The following is a 23293-nucleotide window of genomic DNA, read 5'->3' as shown; positions in this document are numbered from 1 at the left end:
TACATGAAAATGTTATATCTTTATTAGGAATATTAACTATTTTTCCATAGGATGGATTTAAGATTTTAGGATTTCAAATCACAAAATTGTATAATTAAATACATGAATATTTATGTCTAGTAGGAATATTAACTCTTTTTTAATAGAATGGGTTTATGAATTTAGGATTTAAAATTGATTGTTACATCATCACATAGTTTACCAAATAATGAGAATAATTTGATGATTGCAAAAATTAATAATTTAATTTTTAAAAAGTATAAAATAAATTAAAATTTGATCATCTTTCAGGATCTATTTAGTAGTTTACCTTGAGGTGTAATTTGTTGCTAACTTTTCTTAAGTTGCTAACTTATCAACGCAGTGTATTAAAAATGTCAACACGATGATACTGAATTGTCAACATAAACTTAAGTTGATATTTTAATACTCCTTCCGTCCCAAGGTAGATGTCACACTTTCCTTTTTAGTTTGTCCCACAAAAGATATCACATTTATTCTTTAGGAAAAAGTTCTCTCTCACATCAATTATAAAATTATATTTTCTCTCACCACTTAACACACAAAATAACATTTTCTAAAATCTCGTGTCATCTCTCAAGTGTGACATCTACCTTGGGATGGAGGGAGTACATTGTTTTGACATTGATATTTAAATATGAATATAGTTTATTAAAATGTCAACACATATTTTGTGTTGACATTTTAATATGATCGTGTTGACATTTTTAATACAATACGTAGATGAGTTAATAAATTAGTAATGTAATAAAAATTAGCATTTTAAGATACCCCTATATCTTGTATCTAAATATTACATATTTTATAATATACTCCTTTCCTTGTGCTAACACCCTAACGAACTTGATTTTTTTCGCTTCTGAATTTATTAATTCCTTGACACTGATTTTTATAATTACTTACAAATATACTCTTTATTTAACTTTTGGAGATTAAATACTCGAACTATTTTACATATAATCACAACACATTTAATAAGGCATGTTTTTACAGCTTTACACATGTACCGTATAAATGTTGGCTACCGATTTAAAAATTCCTAAATTTAACATTCACAGAATTTATTAAGTCAAGCATAGCAAGCTGGAATATATACGACAAAATGTTAAATACAGTACTTATATTTTTCTTATAAATAAACATATAGTAGAGTATTTTTTTGTTTGGTATAGAGTTCGTTTATTTACGAAAATAAAAAAAACTTCGGAATTTGGCGTCGGCCCCTCTTGTTCTCGATATTTTCAATCAACTACTAAAATTATTAATACAGAGAGATACATACGAATGGGTGGAGAGAGAGAGAGACAGACAGAGAGAGAGGGGAAACCGGGAAAGCGAGGAGAAAGAAAATGACTGTTTCTGGTTCTCTGCAACTCTCTCTGCAGCTCGGAATTTGCCGGAGCAATGGGCGTACTAACAGATTTAGGGTATTCTATGCAAATCGTGTAGTCTCTCCCTTCAACTCAGCTATTTTTCCTCTAATTGTTTTCTAATCGTAATAATCACTTTCCAGCTGCAGAATCCGAATGCCAATGGCAGATTATGTGTATCCGCTGATAATCTACCCTCAATTTCATTGGTATGCTCCGTTATAGGATTGATTTTATTTTGAGCCATATTTCTGATGGTTTCATGGTAGGGGTGGAATTCCCATGTTGTTTTTTGCAGTTATATTTTCGATTGAAGTAGTTCTTTGAATTCTAAGAGGATTATTTCTGTTAATTGGAATGCCTCTCTTTGCTAGTCGTTTTTTGCAGGAACTTTGTGGTTTCTTACAATAATTCGTGTTTTTGGTAATCTGAATTTAATTATTGTTTCTCTTCCTATTACTTTGCACTTCATTGAAATTTGGCCTTCATGTTGTCTCTTTGCTCTTGGCCACGCTTGACATTATTATCCAATTACATTTTCAGCAACACTATTCTTGGAGTTCAAATGTTTCGAAGAGAATAAATAGAAGAGTATGCACGATTCCTTGTAGAAATAACCGGCTTAGGTGCCATTGTTTTTTAAATCTAGGCGCGCCTTTGGACACTAACTGTGTAAAGAATGCAACCTTGACATTAGAAAGGTAATTTCTCCTTTTCATCATCTGCTTTTTCGTCTGATTTCTCTGAGAAGACCCCTTAAGCCACAATTAAACCTGTTGAAGCATTAGTGTTGCACGTGAAATAGGGCAAAATTCTTAATGGGGTGCGATTATGGGCATGTATCCGCCATTTGTTGTACACTCTTTTTTTAACATTACAAAAGAGGGAACGACGCATTAGCGTTTGAAGGAAACGCGAGAATGTAACGCGTGTTTCTGAAACACTCAAGACTGAAACGCGTGTCTGTGGTACACGCAAGAGAGAAATACGTATCTTTGGTAATTATATTTTCTTTCTTGCGTGTACCATAGACACGCGTTTCAATCTTGCGTGCTTTAGAAACACGTGAAATGCTCATGCGTTGTTCCCTCTTTTATAATGTTCAAAAAAGAGGGTACAAATGGCGGATACATGCCCATAATTGCACCCCATTAAGTATTTTGCCAATGAAATAGTCATCTGATTTGAAACTGTGTGATTCTGTTATTGATTCTCTAGGTGTCAGATTGCTTAAGTCATAAGTTTGTGTGCTGCAGATCATTTAATCGTTTGCAAGGAAGTCCCCTTGTCATTAAATTGGCTTCAGCAGTCGGTATTATCATCTTTGCTGTATGGGGTCTTGGGCCACTTGTGCGACTTAGCAGAAACATACTCTTCCACGTATTGTGTTCTTCATATTTCATTTCCTGAACCTTTTTTTTTATTGTTTACACCCTTGAAAGAAGGGGTCTCTGAGACTTAGTTGAGTACTTGATCTTTGTAAGTCATCGACTAATTGAATACAATTAATCTGTCACATATGCAGAAGGGTGATAATACATGGAAAAAGAGTAGTACTTATCAAATTACAACAGCTTATATTCAACCATTGCTACTATGGACAGGAGCAATCCTCATTTGCAGGTTAGTATGTCTGTTAGCGGAAGATAGAAAAATCAGATTTGATAGGGTCACTAAACTATATTTAGTATCGTACAGAGCATTGGATCCAGTAACTATTCCCACAGAAGCTGGTCAGGTTGTTAAACAAAGACTCCTAAATTTTGTCAGATCTTTATCAACAGTGTTGGGCTTCGCATATTGTCTGTCAAGGTTAGTATCGTTATCTTTTTACTGACTAATGTTGACTTCTAAAGAATTTTATCTACACTATAGTGATACTTTCTTTTTGCTGTGACATTGACATTGATAGAGGTTGGTTTCCCATGATTCTTTTCATGTATATTGGCTGCTGGACTTACTAAAGCCCCCATACATATTTATGCACATTCACCTGAGCTTCCTGCTGGTTAATTATTGCATTCTTTTATACGTTCATGCTCGCAATATGCATACAGAAACTTACATCATACATTTTTGCGTTTCAAGATTCTTTCGTATCCTTCTTAGATAAGATAACTCCCTTTCTTGCTTGACTAGCATATTCACTGATCCATCACTTGCCCGATTTTTGTTGTCTTCTTTGCTCTTCTTTCTGAATTGTTATTTAAGCAAATACAACAGATAAATATAAAACAAAATGACTTGATAAAATAAGTAGGGTTTTGGACATAAGAATTTGCAACACATAAGAATAGTAGCCTCTAGCCTGGCTAAAGTACACATAGAAAACTTGCCTTGGTGCTTTCTAGGTGATTAATTGCGAGCTGTGTGTAATTCGACAACTTTGATATGTAATTTTAGTTACATTTTTAAGTGTCTATCACATTTTGGATCTATGTATAAGTATGTATCTTATTCCAGATTTCTACCAAACAGTTTACATCTCAGAGAACTAATGTCATTTTTTATTACTTTGTGCAGTCTGATCCTACAAGCACAAAAAATTGCAATGGAGACAAATGATTCCACAGATACTAGAAATGTATGTTCCCACTCTTTGTTTCACGCTACAGGATCTCTTCATGCGCTTGTACTACTGTTACTGTGAAAAAACGTATTTTACTTATGGTGGTGCACAGATACTTTAGTTATATCACCACTTTACAGTACTTTTTAAAAGCTTGGCCAACTGCATAGTTGCTTGATCTACACTTTTTTTCTAATATAATGGGTTCCTCCCCCCCTGAAATTCTTTATCTGGAACTTTTTTCATAATTTCATAGTGCATATCTTACCATTGTAGCATGTTTATTATGAACCCCCTGAATGTGTAGCATTGTACGCATTCAATACGCATAAACTTAACCCACACCATAATCATTGAAACTTATAGTTGGTATATTTATATGACAATGCTCATATTTTCATACAAATATGAACTATTAAAATGCTTGCAAATTGTGTGTATCATAGTAAATTAGGATCCTATTGTATCCATACAAACATAGAACTCTCTTACCACTAAATGATTTCAGTTAATGATTAGACAACATGTATTGATTTACAACCATTGTAATGCTTATGGATTCTGTATGTATTGGCAAGTTAAGGATCCTTCTTATTCAATCTACCTTCACCAGTTAAAAGTTCCACATGAGTGATCACTGATCAGATATTCAGTAAAGGCATGAAAAGGGTTTCAGTGGTCACCCAGATGTGAGGGTCAATGAATAAATATTTATTTCATTTTCTTTTATAGTTGGTTTATTAAATTACCAAAATAAAGTTAAGCCCTCAGAAATTTTGACTATTTGGCTTCTAAATCTTTATTTCATAATTTACTGTATATAACCTGCCTTCTGTATGTACTCCACATCAGGAACTTTTATAATTGAACATTTGTATCATTTAGATTTTAAATTTTATTTATAGTGAACATGGTTTTAAAGAAAATTTAACTGTTCTGTACAAAATGGCATTTCAGAGCCTTTTTTTTGTAAAAAAGGGTTATTTATATAATTCAACCTTCCAATGATTTTAACTTAATCTGATACCATAGATAATCCCACCCATTTTCCACAACTGAAAGTGATGATTCTATAGGTCAAGGTTAAAAATTTGATTGGCTGCGGCTCAATGGATTTTCATGCATAAATTGGAAGCTACCAAATGGAAGGATATATCTACGTATATGAGTAGAGAAAGCAGAATACGTGCTCCATTTGATACTGAAATTAGTTTACTCTCAACAGTTTTTTGTTGTTTCTTCACAGATGGGTTTTCAGTTTGCTGGCAAAGCTATATATACAGCTGTGTGGGTTGCGGCTGTATCATTGTTTATGGAGCTGTTAGGTTTCTCAACTCAAAAATGGCTCACAGCTGGAGGTCTGGGGACGGTCCTGCTCACACTAGCTGGACGTGAGGTGCAAATGAAATTTCTGTTCATTTTTTAGTATATCCCAATCATTTTTTATTTCTTGCCTATTTTAAGACCCATTTTTTGTAAATCCACTCAAGAGTCCTTGGTTTCTTTATTCAGATCTTTACCAATTTCCTTTCAAGTGCAATGATTCATGCTACCCGGCCATTCGTTGTGAATGAGTGGATTCAGACCAAGATTGAAGGTTATGATGTTTCTGGGACAGTTGAGGTTCGTATGGGGTTGTTGAAAAACAGTAGCAGTGTATCATAAAAATTGTATTAGGCATGTTGCTCCTTGAGACATGAAAATTGTATATAGGTTGTTTAATTATGTTCTCACAGTCTGTATATCTGTCTGGCCTATTACTGCTGTTCACACACTGCAATGCACATGAACTCGTGAGAGTTGCAGATGTCTACTTTCAGAGTGAATGGACAAACCTTTTTTCACCTTGTATCATGTTTCGGTCCTCACTGATGTTGCTTGATTTCAGCATGTAGGATGGTGGTCGCCAACAATTGTAAGAGGCGAAGATCGCGAAGCTGTCCACATTCCCAACCACAAGTTTACTGTGAATGTTGTGAGAAATCTCACTCAAAAAACTCATTGGCGTATTAAAACCCACCTAGCCATCAGTCATCTGGATGTCAGCAAAATTAATGTGAGTGCTGTTATACTTTGTGTAGTTGATAAATTCTGCTGCAAAGGAATGGATGGGTTCTCTCATTTTGATCCATCTTAAAATTTTATCCGCTCTGTGCAGAACATTGTAGCTGATATGCGCAAGGTATTGGCAAAGAATCCTCAAGTGGAACAACAGAAATTGCACAGACGAGTATTCTTGGACAATATTAATCCTGAAAATCAGGCCCTCATGGTGAGTTTTAATTCTTTGAAGTACAATTGAAGGGATTTTTTTTACTGTGAAAATTAATGGTGAAAACAGTTGATGTTTCCCTACCTACCTACCAAAACCCCAACCACACACAGAGAGTTTACAAAATCTTCTGCATTGAGCTTGATTTAAAATATGTTTGTGAGCATTGCACATCATCACCTGGAATATGCACTCGTGATACATATAAAACTCCATATTTATGCATATGTAATTTTTTTTGGTGTATTTGTGCAGATAATGGTATCATGCTTTGTGAAGACCTCACATTTTGAAGAGTATTTATGTGTTAAGGTGAGAATTTTTCTTAGTCATTGCTCTCTGACTCTCTGTCAATAAACACTGCTCTATACGACCTTAAATGATGCATCTTTGGAGGTCATGGGTCCATAGCTAAATAAGTATCAGAGAATGCAGACGCTAAACTGTCTCTATGATATGGTTACGAAGTTGATAGAAGTGGCACAATTTTTTCTCGGACTTTTCTTTTTTTCAACTTATACGCATGACCTTGGTTTTTTCTACTAGTTCAGATAAAACGCCTTTTGATTATTGTATTTGATTTCATTTATTTGGACAACAGGAAGCTATTCTGCTTGATCTACTCAGAGTCATCAGGCACCATCGTGCTCGACTGGCCACTCCCATCCGCACAGTTCAGAAAGTGTTTACTGATGCAGACCTGGACAGTGTACCATTTTCAGAAACTATGTACAACCGAGGGGGAATGTCAAATCGCCAAGTGCTGTTGATTGAACCATCATATAAAGTCAACGGGGAGGAAAAGCCCAAAAATCAAGCTCGACCAGCAAGAGCAAATGTGGAGGAAGATATCAAGGGAACATCTGCAAAGCCAGTATCAGATAGTAAGGTAGAAGCTAAGGGTGAAACAAATTTAAGCACTGATTCTAAATCCAGAACAACAACATCTGATGATAAGGCGAAAGACGTGCAAAAATTAGATACCAAAGCTGATTCCGAGGCTGGAAAAATGCCTAAAGTTGAGTCCAAGGAGGATCTGAAGACGGCTTCAAAATCCTCACCTGATCCTAAACTCAGTAGCAGTGCGAAAACTGTTGTGAATACTGACAGCAAGTCTATCGAAGAAGCAAGTCCGACAGCTGATAGTTCTTCTAAGCAACCACAAAAGGTTGGGCAAGATGCAAGCTCAATCTCCTCACCGGAGTTGGGGGGCCGAAGATCAGACAATGCCTATTCAACTCCACATTCGAAGCAAGCTGCACAGACACCTGCAGCCAAGCCGCCTATGGAAGAGAATATAGTCCTCGGGGTTGCACTGGATGGCTCGAAGAGGACCCTTCCCATTGAGGAAGAAATGGTTGCCCCTCCAAATCCAGAAGACATGAAGGAGTTGGCCACGTTGCGTAGTGGCAATGGGCCAGCAGTAATTGAGGAGAAATTGAAAAACGATAGTAAGAGGCCGAACACCCCTGGCTCTCCGAGTAGCGAGCAGTCAGATCAGCAAAAGTAGAAGCAAAGCATATCTGGCCTCTCCTGCAGTGCACAATTGGAACTGTACATATGCATATGCTATTTTTGAGAGAAGTGGATGATCTTAGGTAAATCTTCAATTGTGCTTCTTTATATATGAAGTTCAATTTAACTTTGCTGATGTAAGCATTGAACTTGCCTTTTGTGATGCATCTGATTTGTAATAGCTTGCCCCTTTGGTGTTGTACTATAGATATTGGGGGCATAAATCCCTTTCTCCTATATTTTTCGGGAATGAGGGTTATTTGTCATTCTATATTAAGTCCATTTTGATGAATTTTCTAAACCATACAACTCTCTGTTGAAGCCTATGCCTATGCCTATGCCTATGCCTATGCCTATGGTATTTTACTTTTCATCATAAACTGTACTGAAATTATATGCAGAGATTAACAAATCTTACCAAAACTGCTCGTTTTTTTATCCGTAGAAGCCTGCGATTTGACTTTTGATGTAACAAGTAGGGGATCATTTATTAAAGAACGACCCTGGTTATCAAATAATTGAACAACCGGGGGTAATTTACTTACGATACTTAGTTGACATTCATAAAAAGTAGTACTCCCTCGGCCTAAGGTAGTTGAGTTATATTCTTTTTTTTGTTTGTAACAAGGTAGTTGAGTAATTTATTTAAAAAAATATTTATTTCCTCTCTTACTTTACTATCTCTCAACTCCCTTATTTTATTCTCTCTCTTACTTTCATCTCTCCACTTTAACCTTTAACAAATCAATTTCTTAAATCTCATGTCCAAAAGAAATGCTCAAACTACCTTGGGACGGATGGAGTTCTATTGAATTATGAGTTTTCGATTGTTAATACGATATATAAGGACCGTTATCTTTCAAACATATTAAAATTGTTATTACGGTATATAAGGACCGCTATCTTTCAACATGAATCTATCTGATTCGGGAGGGAAGAACTTGCATCAGTATCTCAATTCAAACAAGGGTCTGATTCACACACTCCATGTTCTGAGTTACTATCTGAAAAGAGGAAAAAACGGAGTCTTTGTCTACAGAAAAACATTGAGAAATAACATATGTATAGAACCTTTCAACGAGATGATAAATTTAGATCCAATTGTGTTTTTTTTAATCGTCGTAATTATATGCAGCAAAATTATAACAAAGAGATGCACGTTTTCGGATTCCACCCGAGTGTAAAGTTTTTTTTGTTTAGCAATTTCTCTAAAGTAAGTCTCACTCACAAGAGAATTGGAAAGTTCAACGTACATAAAAAAATGAAATGCATTAATTGATTAAAATAATTTAAGATAGTGGAAATGAGTGGCATATTACAATCATATCCTAAATGCTGGTTCAAGATAATTGTATAGTTAATCACGACCTCAAATTTTACAAATATATAACTCCTAGGACGACCCCAAATGAATGAAGGGAAACCATTTATTGTCTAAGTAATGCAAGCCACAACCACACACTCTATCTGCAGCCAAAATTCATACAAGGATCGACCCGGTAAACGCGCAACCCGCCTCAAGCACTGCACATACAGTCCGGAGCTGGGTACGTATAGATAGACTGTTGGGACCTCCTTAGCCGGAGTATCCCTTGCCGACTTTTATGCCCTTCCACTACCGCCTCCTGAAACTCTAGCCATGTCAAGCTCTTGTTCAAGAAAAGCGGCCCTAAAAGCGCCATGTTAGGCCTTATCGTCTTCATATTCTCGTATGTCCGATGGCCAACCTGCAAATTTGGGAGTCAAACGTAGAAAACCAACAAAATTAACAAATACGATATGAGTATTGTTTGACACAAGTTTTCATGTTTGATAGATTTGACGGGAAGAGCAAATTACCATGGCATTGTGCATGTTTCCCGGTGAGGCGGAGATGAAGATATCGCTGTGCATGCTGACATAGTAATCAACCGCAGCTAATAGTGAAGCCTTTCCTTTGATTTGAGCTCTCTCCTCTGAAGATGCAAGGCTCTTTTTATCTTCCATAAGAGGAAACAAGCTACGCAACGTCGAGATCCTCCCTTCCCCGCCATATACCTGAAACAGAATCACAAGAAATTAGCAGCTTCAAGAAAGTGTTGGCTAAGCTATAAACATTTATGCAAGTAAAGAAAAAGGAACATTTGCTTGACATACCTTGTGAGAAGCAAGATACAAGCGAGTGCTGTTGTCGAACCCTAAAGCCGCTAGCAGCAATCCGATCTCTTCTGGAGTCAACGGGCACCGCCCCTGGCTCCTCAACTCCTCATCAGTGAATTGAGAATTTAACACCCTTCCCTGCCAAATAACCTGTCGATACTTGGCAAGAGCTAGTTCCTCGGCTTTACCTCCACCGAAGTCGCAAGCTGAGTGGGCAGCCATATCCTGAATAACGAATGAAACTGATGTGTTATAGTGTGCACTGTGCAGTCACCGAAAAAAGGTGAACTAGTCTCAGAGTGCGTCCCTGAAGATGCATATATCCAAGTTCGAGAAACAACATAAAAATCTAAAAAGGAATAAATAACTGTAGAAATAAGTCCAAAGAGAAATGAAATCAAATTTTAGCCCATAAATTATCTAAGCAAGCATACCTTGTCAAAACGAAGGTGGAGGACAACAAATTTTCCACTCCCTTGTTTGTCTTTTGAGTCGGTTACTCTTGTTAGGTAGTTACTGCTGTCGGCTTCGTTTGTGGTGGGAGGATGTCTTAGACGACTGACAAGGGTGTTGCCCAGATCCCTAATGTGAGGAACAAAGACTAGAGCCTGGAAATTGACCTTACACCGTAGCCTCTGGATGTCCTTGGGCATATTGTCAAAAGCCAGACGGTGGGAAAAGGGCGCAACTGCAGCAATACCGTAGCTGCAAAATGGAAAAATATAACAATTAAACCCTAACAAAATTGAAGTTAAGAACAAGAACAATGACGTTTATACTAAGGCCAGCCAGGCTGAACGTTTTATTCAGACAAAAAAGAAGCTTTTATATTAATTCCAGAACAAGGTACAGCAGAAGGTCATGAAACACGTGGTGTTTAAAAGAAATAGAGGAAACATGCCAAGGAAATGGCGAATGACATAAACACGTGGCATGATTGAGTATATGAGAAGAATGCCAAATCATTATTTCAAATCCAGAAAGCGAAATAAATCTCTAGGAGGTCCAACCTTTGCAGGACAGGCGAGACATTTTCCAGATACCAGTTTGCTGAAGCATGAACAGGTGCAGTCTTTATTCTGTTAGCACGAATTGCTTCAGCATAGTACTCCCGAGTGCTCCAAAAGTACTCATCCGGCAACTCTTTTACAATAGATATGTCGTCTTTCAGTACATTAATGAAGTGGTCGACATCAAATATTTCCTCAAATGTGCTGGAAGGAAAAGACAAAAGAGCGATGTCTCGTTCGGGTCAACGACTGACGATCAAAAAGAGAATAAGAACTAGAACTCTCGTCCTAACAAAACTCATTTGAAGGGTAAGAACTCAATAAAGAGGACCTTGAATCTTTCCAAACAGGATTTACTTCAAGATGCGGAATTATGAGTGTGGCATTCAAAATTTTAGCAAGAGCAACTGCATCACAAATCTTTATAAACGGATATATGTATTAGTGGACTCCATATAAACTAATATCAACCAGCTCAGAAAAAAAACAGAACTTGTGCACGTGCCACCTAATAATAAACTGAAGTACTTACACCCATTCTCTGCTGGTTTAGTCCTCCATCGAGGAACACCTGAATATAGCCTTGAGATTTCTCTGGCAACGCTGCTCAAGAAAGAACACCATTCATTTAATGGAGACAAGCAGCAGTTCAGATTATACATGCTTGCTCAGATTCGGCTATGCCTTTCTCTTAAAAAAATAAAGAGACACAAATTGAGAAGATGCAGAAAAATTTGCTTACTCGATGTACTAACTTGTTGAAGACAAGGTTTCCATCCTTGGTCGGCAGAAGGCCTCCATAGATCACGTTGTAGCTCCACAGACTGAAACAAAAGGAAAAACAGAAGCAAGAATGGCTCAGCAGCCTGAACTCTGAACAAAGAACATTGTTTAAGACGTGCGAATTAATCAGTGAACTCTTACTCACAGTTTGGCGTTCCAGAGCACTCCTAAGTAAACGAGTATGTTGTGGTTTTGGAGCATTCCACTCCTGCACCAGAAACAATTGTCAGCCAGTGAGAACGATAGCAGGTTGGTCGAGCGACAAGATGTTCATAGTAAACCAAAGCAAACACATTCATCATGAGATTCATGACTTTAATATCCGCGGAAATTGGGCTGGTAAACCTGTACATGTTCAGATCAGTCGTCCAAGCCTGTATCGTGAGTCGTTTCTGATAACCATATGCTGTTTTACCGATGAACACGACACCAATCATACACGCGTTGCCTTCATAGTTCTATTTAAACCTCATTTACTAACGCAAATCAATAATCCAGCCAGCAAGGGACCAGAAAGAATATACGTTCTATAAATACATAATCAGATCCAAATTACCTACTCTAACATGAAGTCAACACTTGAAATAATTATAGTAATAAGCAACTATGTCTGACACAATAATTCTATGCTTGACCAATTTGCTAGAAAAATTGAACTGCTTCAATATTTTTTTTTATCGGAAGCCAAATTCCAGATTCCTAACTATCTACTTTAAAAATAAAAGTTTTTCTTCTGGACACCAAAATATGATTAATAGTTCAATTAAAAACTGCCACCAAATCAAAGGAAATCCTCACTGGCAACGAAATCCTCAACAACCGAATAACTAACCAAGAATCAAGATTGCCAAAATTTCCAAAATTCCCATCAAGATCAAATCTTTTCCCTACCTACCTAACAATTCACAAATTTCCACAAAATACCATTTCATATAAAAGGCAAAAGTCATCCAATCTCACCTCTTTTGCAACAACCTCTCGTATAACTAAACAAAATAGCAAATTTTACTAAACACAGACACAAAAAAAGCAAAATTACCAAACACAAAGATAACTTCAAACAAACAAGACATAGATTCATCAAACATACCGAGAGAAGTGAGGGAAAGGCATGGCTGAAAGGAGTGAAGAGGCTGGGAAAGAGAAGGGGCAGCAGCAGCAAAAGGGCTCCAGCCATGGTTCCTCCTCCTCCTTTGTAGTTGTGAATGTGAGAATGACAACCCTCCCTCATACTAATAATAATGGCTCTTGATCTTTATTGCAAGCTAACTGCACATGTATTCTTTTTTTTTTATTGCTGTAAGCAATGAAAGAGGCAGAGATAGAGAGGGACTACAACTAGAAATAAAGAGGACCAATTTCATTCAGTCCACTCACCCCCGTTTATGACGCTCACAGACAAAACACACTACCAAAATAAAGATCCAATTTTTTTAACTAAAATATTGTCAGAAAAAAACCTTTCAATATTTACACCCAAAATTAAGGTGGAAAGAGTTAACAAGAACCACAATTACAATAATAGAACAATAATGCAGTAGCAAGAAAATATCAAATTACACTCACAAAACTTCACAGTGAGAAGACAAGAAACAGCTGCATAAATTTGGAGTCTCTTTATGGTCAAGGGGGAGTAATATAATTGGTTGGGATATCTTATCAAACAGCTGATTGTAATATTTTATCAGCCACCGCTTTCTACGCGTCGCACAATGAATTGGGTTATCTTATCAAACAGCTGATTGTAATATTTTTTGAGAAAATTCTTTCCAATTTTATTATGCGAAGTTCCCTTTTTAAAAAAAAATAAAGTAGGGAGGTTTATAAATTATTAGGTTTAATCGCGATCCAAATATTTGTGGGGAAAAGAAAATATTTTGTGGGGTGTTTTTTTTATTATTTTGTAATTGGGACATCGCGCCACCGACAGATTGCTTTCGCCATGGGCAAATTTTTGGATGATTTAGTTTTCTCTTTTTTACACTGTACTTATTTATTTTCATGTTTTTGGAATGTTTGGAAATTTGGGGTAATTCATAATTTAACGGAATGCATATGGAAACATGTTGTATTTTACAAAGGACATTTTTTGGAATGTTTGGAAATTTGGGATAATTTCTAATTTAATGGAATATATGGAAACACATTGTATTTTTTAGTAGGAAAGATAAATGAAAAAGATATATTATGTATTTACTATTCTAAAAAAAGTGAAATATACCCTTTCAAATATTAACACATTCTTAATGAAAAAGATATATTGAAAATAAATTATTTTTAAAATAAAACAATACTCCTACAAAATGCATTAAAAAACATAAAGGTTTAATACATTCTCAAATACCTTCCCCGTTGAAAAATGGTTTTTATGAAAAGAAGACAAATAGTTATAAGATTTTATCTCTCCATCGATGGAAAGTTAAAGATATGTCTTCAAAATGGAAAAGAGGTGTAATACATTCTCAAATACCTTTCTTTTTGGAAAATAATTTTTCTTAAGAAAAGAGTAAATATGATAATTATAAAATTTTACCTCTTCATTTACTCTCTCTTTTTGGAGATGCTTTTAGAAAACTTAATAAACATCTCATTTTCTTGCTTTCTTAAAAAAAAGAGAAAAGAGAGACGCAATCTCGGGTTTAATGCGAAAAGGTATGAATCTGACGGAAATTAAAAATTCATATAAATATAAGAAAATACGTTGTAAATAAAGAATATCATAATATAAACAATTATTTATTTATTTATTTATTTATTTATTTATTGCAATAAATCTCATTGAAGAAAGGGATCAAGTACTTTTACCAATCGTTCCATTGTAAAAACATTTTCCTTTGGATCTACAGAATGAATATTCCAATCAACGGTTGCAAGCAAAGCAATAGATAAAAGGAATTCTAATTTCCTAAAAGTAGAGGAACATATTTATTTATTTATTTATTTATTTATTTATTTATTTATTTATTTATTTATTTATTTATTTATAACTATTAGGGTATTTTGGGGCAACAAAAAATCATTTCCAATTTTGTAGTTAAATGACGTACTAATCACTTAATCTAAATTGTCGCATTTATGAAGTAGCCATCCAAACATGTTGTCGCATATGCTATATTTATTGCTGACGTACTAATCACTTAATCTAAATTGTCGCATTTATGAAGTAGCCATCCAAACATGTTGTCGCATATGCTATATTTATTGCACTTGTCATATTTTACCTAACTCGAGTCCTCACTCTTGATGACATTATTTTGATTCAAAACGACTCATTTATTCTCACTTGTCGTCTTCAAACCCTATTGACCACTAATGTTCTAGACATTAATTCTAGTGGTTAAAGTGTTTAAAGTACTATTTATAATAATCGTTTTGTATTGATTTTGAGATTCTAAATTAAATTTTGTGCTCTATCATATATATTAATAAGGCTCGTTTCATGCATCGGTTTAAGGGTAAAATGTATGTTACTTGATAAAAAAAAATATATGCTACTTGATCGGTTTATCGCGCAAAACAAGTGTTACATGTGCAGAAATGTCACTTGCCACTTGACCAAGGCAGCAAGGCCGAACTGATCAAGCAAGTACAAAAGGCGATAAAAGGCCAAGAATCGGGGGAGTTGATCAAGGGGGTGATCAAACAGTTAGGCGGGGACCGCTGGCTTCTAGAAGAAGAACACGTGAGGAAATGAGCTGGATATGGCGCACCATTCTGTTATCAAGGATGACGTTCTAGAAGGGGACATATGCTAGCTTATGAGACGCAAGGACAGAGCTGAGTCATGAATCTGTTACTCAAAAGCGTCGTCATTCTAGAAGAAAGGCACGTCGTAATTCTAGAAGAAAGGCACGTAGTAATCAATGAGTCGCTCATTCTCAGCATGAGTGAATATTCCCTGTCAAGATCGTTATCCAGCTGGAGGCCGAATCGAGCTTATAAATAGAGGGTGTGCCATCACAAGAAGGAATCCGATCTTTTACTTTCCGTCTAGTTTAGCTTAGGTTAGTTCTCTAGCTTAGTCCAGTTTCTAGAATAGCTTAGCTTAGATAAAGTAATGCGTAGTTAGAAAGGAGAATTAAAGAAGCGCTGCAGAATACTTGTTATCTGTCGGCGTATTCCTAAATTACCCACCGAGATTCTTCTCGGTTTACTTGCTTTCTTATTTTCCGAAGTATTAGTTTAGTTTCAATTTCACGCTGTACTGCTCTCAGTTTAGTTTAATCAAAGTTATTACATTTTCATTCTCGCGTTTACTGTTACATTTTCACCTGCAATTCACTTGACCCAGTAGTTAAATTTACCTCTATCAAGTTAGCAAGTTTAATTCTGCCTAGAGTAAAAACAGTAGTTAAAAAACTCCCAAGTTAAATAAAGCGTGGCAGCAACCAACCCCCTGTTCACTACACACACTCTCGACACACCAACTTCTCTGTGGGATAGACCCCGAACTTGCCGCTTTACTGTTAAAGTAGTGCAAAATTGGGAGTTTACAAATTACATTGGTAGGAAACGAGCGATAGCGAGTTTGAATCGATCAAGTGGCAACGACATTTGCTAACTGATCCAATCGGCTCAGTTATTTTCAATATAACTTGGTCCGAATTCGCGCCCCTCTCGAGGCCTTCCAAAATAACGCCGTTGCCGGGGAAGCATGGTGTTACTTTATGTTTGTGTGTAGTGCGTAGGTGTATATAGTTTTATTTCCTTGTTTTCTCATTTTGTTTTTCACTATTGATGAGAAGGTACCAACGCGGTGGACACTGGAATCACCCCTTTCTATACAGAGAGACTGACGCTCATTGGAGAGTCCAGGAAGCCGGCGTTGTCACCACTCATTACAGAGCAGCATTAGAAGCCGCAGCAGCCACTGAACACAACACACAACCACCTCCAGAACGAACAGAAGAGATGGCCCTTGTCGCTGACGACTCCGGTATTGGCTCTCTGTACACTCATGATGAGAAGGAGCCCACATATGCCATTGCCGCTACTCCTGGAATGCGGACCATCACGATCAAATCGGGAGTACTGGCCATTTTATCCCACTTCTACGGTTTTTCGAAGGAGTGTCCGTACGCCTTCCTAGAGGAGTTCTGCCGGTACTGTGATATTCAGCCCGTTCCGGCGGGATCCACATCCGAAGATTACAGGCTCAAAGCTATTCCCTTCGTTTTGAAGGGTGATGCGGGTGTCTGGCTGTCGAGGCTGCCGGAAGGATCCATCAGAACCTGGGCTGAATTCCGCATGAAATTCCTAGATCGCTTTTTCCCAGCATTAAAGACTAGTGCCCTGAAAAGGGAGATCACAGAGGCTAGGCAGGAGTACGATGAACCCCTTGGCCAGTACTAGGACAGATTCCAAGGTTTGCTTCAAGCATGCCCCAATCACAAGCTGGGGGAGCGGGAGATCTACTCGATCTTTTATGGCGGACTCACTGTGGATAGCAAGAATGATGTCAACCTCGCAGCCCAAGGGGATTTCTCAAAAACCCCATTCAGCCAAGCCAAAAACATCCTGGAGCGGCTTATTGAAGCCATGCGGTCGTACGAGACATCCCTAGGACAGTATAGAAGAGGGGCAGTGCACGCAGCAGAGGAGCGCAATGATGAAAAGTTGGAGGCTCGGTTTGAGCAGATGGAAAAGAAACTGCTGGAGGCAGTAGAGAAAGCCAGGCTACCTCCACCACCTGCACCAAAGGAAACGCAGTATGTGCCGCAACCGTCCCCACCAGAAGAGCATCACTACTACTATTGCGAGTTCCCCCCTGAGGTAGAACCACAAGCCCAAGTAAATGCCGTTGGCCACTGGAATGCAAATGGCAACTGGATCCAGGGAAAACAGAGAGATGCCCCATGGAGAGACCACCCAAATTTCAGATGGACTAATCAGAATCAGAGCCAACCACCACGACCCTCGACACTGCAGATACAACCCTCTGACGGGCAGCCAAACTGGCCTACTCGAATCCAGGAGAGGGCAAACATTGGAGGGAACAGAATGCAAGGAGGTCAGGCAGATTGGTAAGTGGACCTCAAGGGAACTGGTCAAGTGGAGGACAGTCTAAATGGTCAAGTCGACAACAGGAAGGAAACTGGGGGTACAGACAGCAAGGCCCTCAGTTTAGCAACCAGGGAAGGCAACTGAACAACCAGATGGTCAGCTACATCCCACCACACCTACGTGGAAATCAGCACCCTGGAAATCAACAGTACAACCAGCCGCGATATCAGCAAGAACACTACGGGCAATCTGACTACCTGTAGCCCAACTATAGTGGGGGACCACCGAATCAAAGATACAACCGACACCCCAACGAAGGCCACGGAGATATGTTGGTACCGCACCATCCAAATGATGCGATGCGGGAAATCCAGGAGGCTCAGAAAGAGTAGCGGGCGGCGTTGGAGATGCTGACGAAACAACTCTCTCAAGTTGCAGTGTCGCTGGGCGAGTTGAAGGGAAATGAAGCCACTACGCAACCACCTGGTCGTGAGAATATTAGTGAAGTATCCCTGAGGTCGGGGAAATTCTACCAAGGCCAAGCCATCCTGTGATATCTCCAGCAACTGGTTCTGGACCAAGCCGTGAAGAAGAGGGAGAATCCAGTAGATTGGATCAAGTGAAAGAAAAGGGCAAGGAAAAGGTGGGAGGTGAAGCCTCGGAAGAAAATCATAAGGAGAAAACTGAAAGGGTTAAACCTTATCTGTACCGTGGAATGGTGACAAGGAAAAGGGATGCTACAATTGATGTGGCAAGTATGTTCAAGGACGTGGATATGAAGGTACCGCTCTTGACGGCGTTAAAAATGCCCCCGATCAGCAAGTTCATTAAAGACTACCTGGCAGGGAAGGTCAATGAGGAAGGGAGACTAATTACAGATGAGAACGTCTCTGCCGTAATCCAGAGAAGCGACCTCCCCTCCAAGAAAACTGATCCTGGAATGTTCACACTCCCTATTTCTATCGGAGACATCCAGGTGGAGCACGCTATGTGCGACTTAGGGGTATCAATCAACGTTCTGCCATACTCCATCTATCGGAAGTTAGGAGCGACCAAGCTCGTCGACACTGACATAATGATACAATTGGCCGACAGATCATGTATTCACCCCGAGGGAATTCTGGAAGATGTGATTGTTAAGGTGAATAACTTTCTATACCCAACTGATTTTTTTGTGATCAAGATGGCGGAACCCGCAACAAAGGAGTCGAGTGGAGTCCTACTAGGACGACCGTTCCTGTCAACAGCCAGCACTATTATAGACTTCCGAAATGGGACGATAAGCCTGGATTTCAAAGGAGAGCAGTATACGTTCAATATTGATGAAGACATGAAGAAGCCAGCTGACGGCGAAAACGTATACTCCATAGATGTGACTGAGCCCTTGGTACAGGAGTATTTGGAGGAAGAATTCTTAAAGAGACAGTTCACTGACTCCGCTGCAGATAAGGAGGTTGAAAAAGAAGTAGAAGAGTGGTACGATACCATGAAAGTCGGAGAGATGAACAACCAGGCCGTCGTAAAGGCGATATCGGAATTTTGCGAGCGTCCGAGGCCAGCTGGGTCAAGTGGGACGGCTCAAGTGTCTAGCTTAGCGAAACGGCTTGATCAAGGCAAGCCACTGGAACAAGAAGTAGCAGAGAACCCTCTGCCCAATGAAGAGCCAAAGCCCGCAAAGGAATTGAAACCCCTTCCAGCACATCTAAAGTACGCCTACCTAGGTGAGGGTGAAACAATGCCCGTTATCATCAACAACCACTTGACCCAAGGGCAGGAAGACAGATTGTTGGAAGTATTAGGAAGAAATCAAAAGGCTATTGGCTGGAAGCTGACAGATTTGGTGGGCATCAACCCAGACTTATGTATGCATCACATACGACTGGAGGAAGGAGCCAAGCCACACCGCGACCAACAATGGAAACTCAACCCCAACATGAGGGAAGAGGTGCTGAAGGAAATTTTCAAGTTGGTTTCGATATGGATTATCTATTCCATTCCCGACAGTAACTGGGTCAGCCCAGTACACATGGTGCCTAAGAAAGGAGGGATTCAGGTGGTAAAAAACAAAAAAAATGAATTAATCCCGACAAGGCCAGTTACAAGGTGAAGAATGTGCATAGATTATAGGAAGCTGAATCAAGCTACGAAGAAGGATCACTTTCCTCTGTCGTTCATTGATCAAATGTTGGAGAAATTGGCAGGGAAGCAATACTTCAGCTTCCTGGATGGTTATAGTGGTTATTTCCAGATCGCTGTAAATCCGGATGGTCAAGAGAAGACGACGTTCACATGCCCCTTTGGCACGTACGCTTACAGGAGGATGCCATTTGGCCTCTGTAATGCCCCAGGCACCTTCCAGAGATGCATGATGAGCATTTTCTCGGACCTGTTGGAAGACTGCATTGAGATCTTCATGGACGACTTTACTGTCTATGGGGACGATTTCGATCAAGGGCTGCATAACCTAAACAGGGTATTAGAAAGATGTCGCCAGAAGGACTTGGTTCTGAATTTCGAGAAATGTCATTTTATGGTTACTGAAGGGATAGTCTTGGGACATGTAGTATCAAGCAGGGGAATCGAGGTCGACCCAACAAAAGTAGCAGTCATTGCAAAACTTCCATACCCAACCAACCAGAAGGAGATCAGAGCCTTTTTGGGGTACGCTGGGTTCTATAGAAGATTCATCAAAGATTTCACGAAGATAGCCCAGCCTCTGACGAGACTTCTCCATAACGATGTGGAGTTTGAATTCTCAGATGTCTGCAAAACCGCATTCCAATTTCTGAAGGACAGATTGATAAGCTCCCCAATAATACGTGCCCCCGACTGGAATCACCCATTTGAGGTGATGTGCGATGCTAGTGACTATGTTGTGGGGGCAGTATTAGGTCAGAAGATCGAAGGAAAGAGTTACGTCATTTTCTACGCTTCCAAAACTCTGAATCAGGCACAAAGGAGCTATGACGTGACCGAGAAGGGGATGCTATCGATGGTCTTCGCATTCGAGAAGTCCAGACCTTACCTGCTAGGGTCTAAAGTGATAGTGTATACGGACCATGTGGCCATCAAATACCTCTTGACAAAGAAAGAATCGAAGCCACGATTGATCAGATGGGTACTCCTCTTATAGGAGTTTGATTGGGAAGCAGAGGGATGCGAAAACAAAGTGGCTGATCACCTAAGTCGAATTTTGCCAGACGATAACGGTGAAGCCATTTTAGACGCCTTCCCTAAGGAACACCTATATCTGGTCAAGACAACGTCTGAATGTCAGTGGGTCAACCAAGTGGAAGAGGTTAATCAAGCTGAGTAACGAAGCAAGGAACAACACATGCGGAAAGAGCCATGGTTTGCTGACATGGCCAACTACTTAGTAACAGGAGAGCTGCCCGGGGATGATGAGATTACAAGGGCACAAAAATTGAAGCTTAAGAGCGATTCCCGGTACTTCTATTAGGACGATCCTTATCTATGGAAAATGGGGGCAGATCAAGTAATCCGACACTGTATACCCGAATGGGAGCAGGAAGAAGTGATGATCCACTGCCACGCACTAGCTTGCGGTGGCCACTTTGGACCAAAGAAGACAGCAAGGAAAATACTTGATAGTGGGTTTTACTGGCCTTCCATCCATAAAGATGCTTACGAATTCTGCAAAAGGTGCCCTCGATGCCAGCTTACTGGAGGGATATCTACAAAAGATGAGATGCCTCAGATTCCCATTATTGTCTGTGAAATATTTGATGTATGGGGAATGGACTTCATGGGACCCTTTCCCGCGTTTGAAGGCAATCTCTACATACTGGTGGCAGTGGACTATGTGTCCAAATGGATCGAGGCGAAGGCAACTAGGACGTGTGAGTCCAGAGAAGTGGTGAAGTTCTTGAAATCGAACATATTTACCTGATACGGGGTGCCACGGGCTATTATCTCTAACCAAGGAACTCATTTCGTCAACAGAACTATCGAAGCCTTGATGCGAAAGTATGGAGTCCACCACCGCCTATCCACACCTTATCACCCGCAGTCCAATGGACATGCTGAAGTTTCTAATAGAGAAATCAAGGTAATTCTAGAAAAGACAGTCAATCCCACCAGGAAAGACAGGAGCCGCCGACTGGAGGACGCACTCTGGGCCTACAGGACAACTTTCAAAACGCCTATCGCAATGTCCCCATACCGATTGGTGTTTGGGAAAATGTGCCATTTACCTGTGGGGGTGGAACATCAAGCCTACTGGGCAGTCAAAGAAATGAATATGAACACCGAGGCTGGAGCTGCAGAGAGGAGAATGCAGCTACAGGAGCTTGAAGAGCTCCGTCTGGATGCCTATGACTCTGCCATGTGATACAAGGAAAAGACTAAAATGTGGCACGATAAAAACCTTCGCAAGAAGGAACTCAAGGTGGGCCAGAGGGTACTACTGTTCCAATCCAGACTAAAATTGATGCCAGGGAAGCTCAGATCAAGGTGGATAGGTCCTTATACCATTATCGCCCTCTGAAAGAATGGAGCAATCGAACTTCAAGGAAGCAATCCAGATTCGCCTTCCTTCATGGTGAATGGTCATAGGGTAAAGCCATACAGAGAAGGAATGGAGGCATTTGTGGTGGACGACATTCCACTACTCATGACTAACTCCCTCCAATAATCGGGTAAAAGGGATGATCGGGTACTCATGGGTAGTCTGCTTGATCAAGCGACAAAGTCTTAATCTATTAAACTGATCAAGTGACATCCTAAGGGAACCCGGTCAAGTCCTTAGTAGTTAGTGTAAATAGTCTTTAGTATGTTAGTTTTATTTTCTTAGTTAATTAAAAGTCGGAAGAAAGGAAACTGATCAAGTGGAGCAAATTGAGTTTCATCAAAAATTAATTGTCCACTTGATTAGTGCAATTTGAATATAACGGCGATACAATGATTGAGTTGATCAGGGCAGGTGATGAAAGGACGTGCGTAGTCACTGAAAAGGTGTCAGGAAACGCCAACTGCTGCATTAAAAGGACGCCTTGGGGAGAATGAGGAAGCGTATCAGAGAAGCTGAGCCAGCTGGCACTCTAAAAAGGCGCTCCCGTAAAGAGTCGCAAAGATCTGAACAGTCGCAGGGATCTCAACAGTCAAGAATCCCAACAGCCGCGATATTATTATAAAAAGCAGATTTCAGATCCGTATATCACTTTTACCCAAGCCGTCTATCTTTCATTCCTTTTGCTCTCGTTAAGAATTCTCCCAAGATCAAATCCTTTTCCAGAACATCATCTTCCTTACCAAGACCTACCCCCATTATCTGTAACAATGTTGATGCAACAAATCCCGACTTCATCCTCATCTTCCAGTACCCGTGCCGATAGTGGTAACCCAGAAGCCTCCTCTCAAGCCCAAATAGAAAACCCTAGCCCACCTACACCAACCAACGCTCCACTACCCGAAGTGGACGAAGAAGTTCAACGGCGCTTGACCAAAATCCTCCGGAGTATGCCCTCCGATTTGGATGTCGCCGTTGCTTATGCCACCCTGAAGGCTCGAATGGGAATTTCCCTGTCAAAGGACCGAGCCACAACCTCCACCCCACAAAACCCTCCATCTTCCTAAACACAAGCCCAGCTGA

General features: G+C 39.5%; 3 protein-coding genes across 4 annotated transcripts; 2 read left to right on the top strand and 1 right to left on the bottom strand.

Moving 5' to 3' along the window:
* The first annotated feature begins 1288 nt into the window (after window positions 1-1288).
* LOC121769116 (mechanosensitive ion channel protein 2, chloroplastic-like) lies at window positions 1289-8039 on the top strand. 2 transcript variants are annotated; one of them, XM_042165811.1, is made up of 13 exons: window positions 1289-1448; window positions 1535-1600; window positions 1935-2092; window positions 2648-2771; window positions 2917-3014; window positions 3090-3203; window positions 3915-3975; window positions 5207-5356; window positions 5473-5583; window positions 5849-6016; window positions 6119-6232; window positions 6488-6544; window positions 6834-8039. In XM_042165811.1, the coding sequence occupies exons 1-13, from the start codon at window positions 1371-1373 to the stop codon at window positions 7740-7742; spliced, it is 2208 nt and encodes a 735-aa protein (XP_042021745.1). In that variant the 5' UTR covers window positions 1289-1370; the 3' UTR covers window positions 7743-8039. The 2 variants fall into 2 exon arrangements, with proteins under 2 accessions (XP_042021745.1, XP_042021747.1); XM_042165813.1 differs by having other exon boundaries at window positions 1300-1448; window positions 1541-1600.
* Window positions 8040-8997: 958 nt separating this feature from the next.
* Window positions 8998-13391, bottom strand: LOC121768791 (O-fucosyltransferase 31-like). The gene is made up of 11 exons (XM_042165343.1): window positions 13246-13391; window positions 12770-12948; window positions 11825-11887; window positions 11639-11720; window positions 11429-11499; window positions 11228-11316; window positions 10897-11100; window positions 10321-10591; window positions 9884-10111; window positions 9587-9784; window positions 8998-9474 (listed from the first exon to the last, which is right to left on the bottom strand). The coding sequence occupies exons 2-11, from the start codon at window positions 12908-12910 to the stop codon at window positions 9265-9267; spliced, it is 1557 nt and encodes a 518-aa protein (XP_042021277.1). The 5' UTR covers window positions 12911-12948; window positions 13246-13391; the 3' UTR covers window positions 8998-9264.
* An 8270-nt stretch (window positions 13392-21661) lies between these two features.
* LOC121766917 lies at window positions 21662-22033 on the top strand. The gene has a single exon (XM_042163145.1). It carries the CDS (start codon window positions 21662-21664, stop codon window positions 22031-22033), a length of 372 nt encoding a protein of 123 aa, XP_042019079.1.
* The last annotated feature ends 1260 nt before the right edge of the window (window positions 22034-23293 follow it).

The sequence above is a fragment of the Salvia splendens genome, chromosome 15 (assembly GCF_004379255.2).
Source record: "Salvia splendens isolate huo1 chromosome 15, SspV2, whole genome shotgun sequence".
Classification (NCBI taxonomy): Eukaryota; Viridiplantae; Streptophyta; class Magnoliopsida; order Lamiales; family Lamiaceae; genus Salvia; species Salvia splendens.
Note: the sequence above shows the minus strand (reverse complement) of the source record. Positions and strands in the feature narration are given on the sequence as shown.

What these genes read in the sequence shown, in the direction of transcription:
- LOC121769116 (XM_042165811.1), top strand. Translation starts at nt 1,371, where the DNA reads ATGACTGTTTCTGGTTCTCTGCAACTCTCTCTGCAGCTCGGAATTTGC. An exon ending in GCAACCTTGACATTAGAAAG is followed by an intron (nt 2,093 to 2,647) that starts GTAATTTCTCCT and finishes TGTGTGCTGCAG; the next exon opens with ATCATTTAATCGTTTGCAAG. An exon ending in ATTCCACAGATACTAGAAAT is followed by an intron (nt 3,976 to 5,206) that starts GTATGTTCCCAC and finishes GTTTCTTCACAG; the next exon opens with ATGGGTTTTCAGTTTGCTGG.
- LOC121766917 (XM_042163145.1), top strand. Translation starts at nt 21,662, where the DNA reads ATGCGAAAGTATGGAGTCCACCACCGCCTATCCACACCTTATCACCCG.
- LOC121768791 (XM_042165343.1), bottom strand. Translation starts at nt 12,910, where the DNA reads ATGAGGGAGGGTTGTCATTCTCACATTCACAACTACAAAGGAGGAGGA. An exon ending in CCTGTTTGGAAAGATTCAAG is followed by an intron (nt 11,101 to 11,227) that starts GTCCTCTTTATT and finishes TTTTCCTTCCAG; the next exon opens with CACATTTGAGGAAATATTTG. An exon ending in TCCACCTTCGTTTTGACAAG is followed by an intron (nt 10,112 to 10,320) that starts GTATGCTTGCTT and finishes TTCGTTATTCAG; the next exon opens with GATATGGCTGCCCACTCAGC.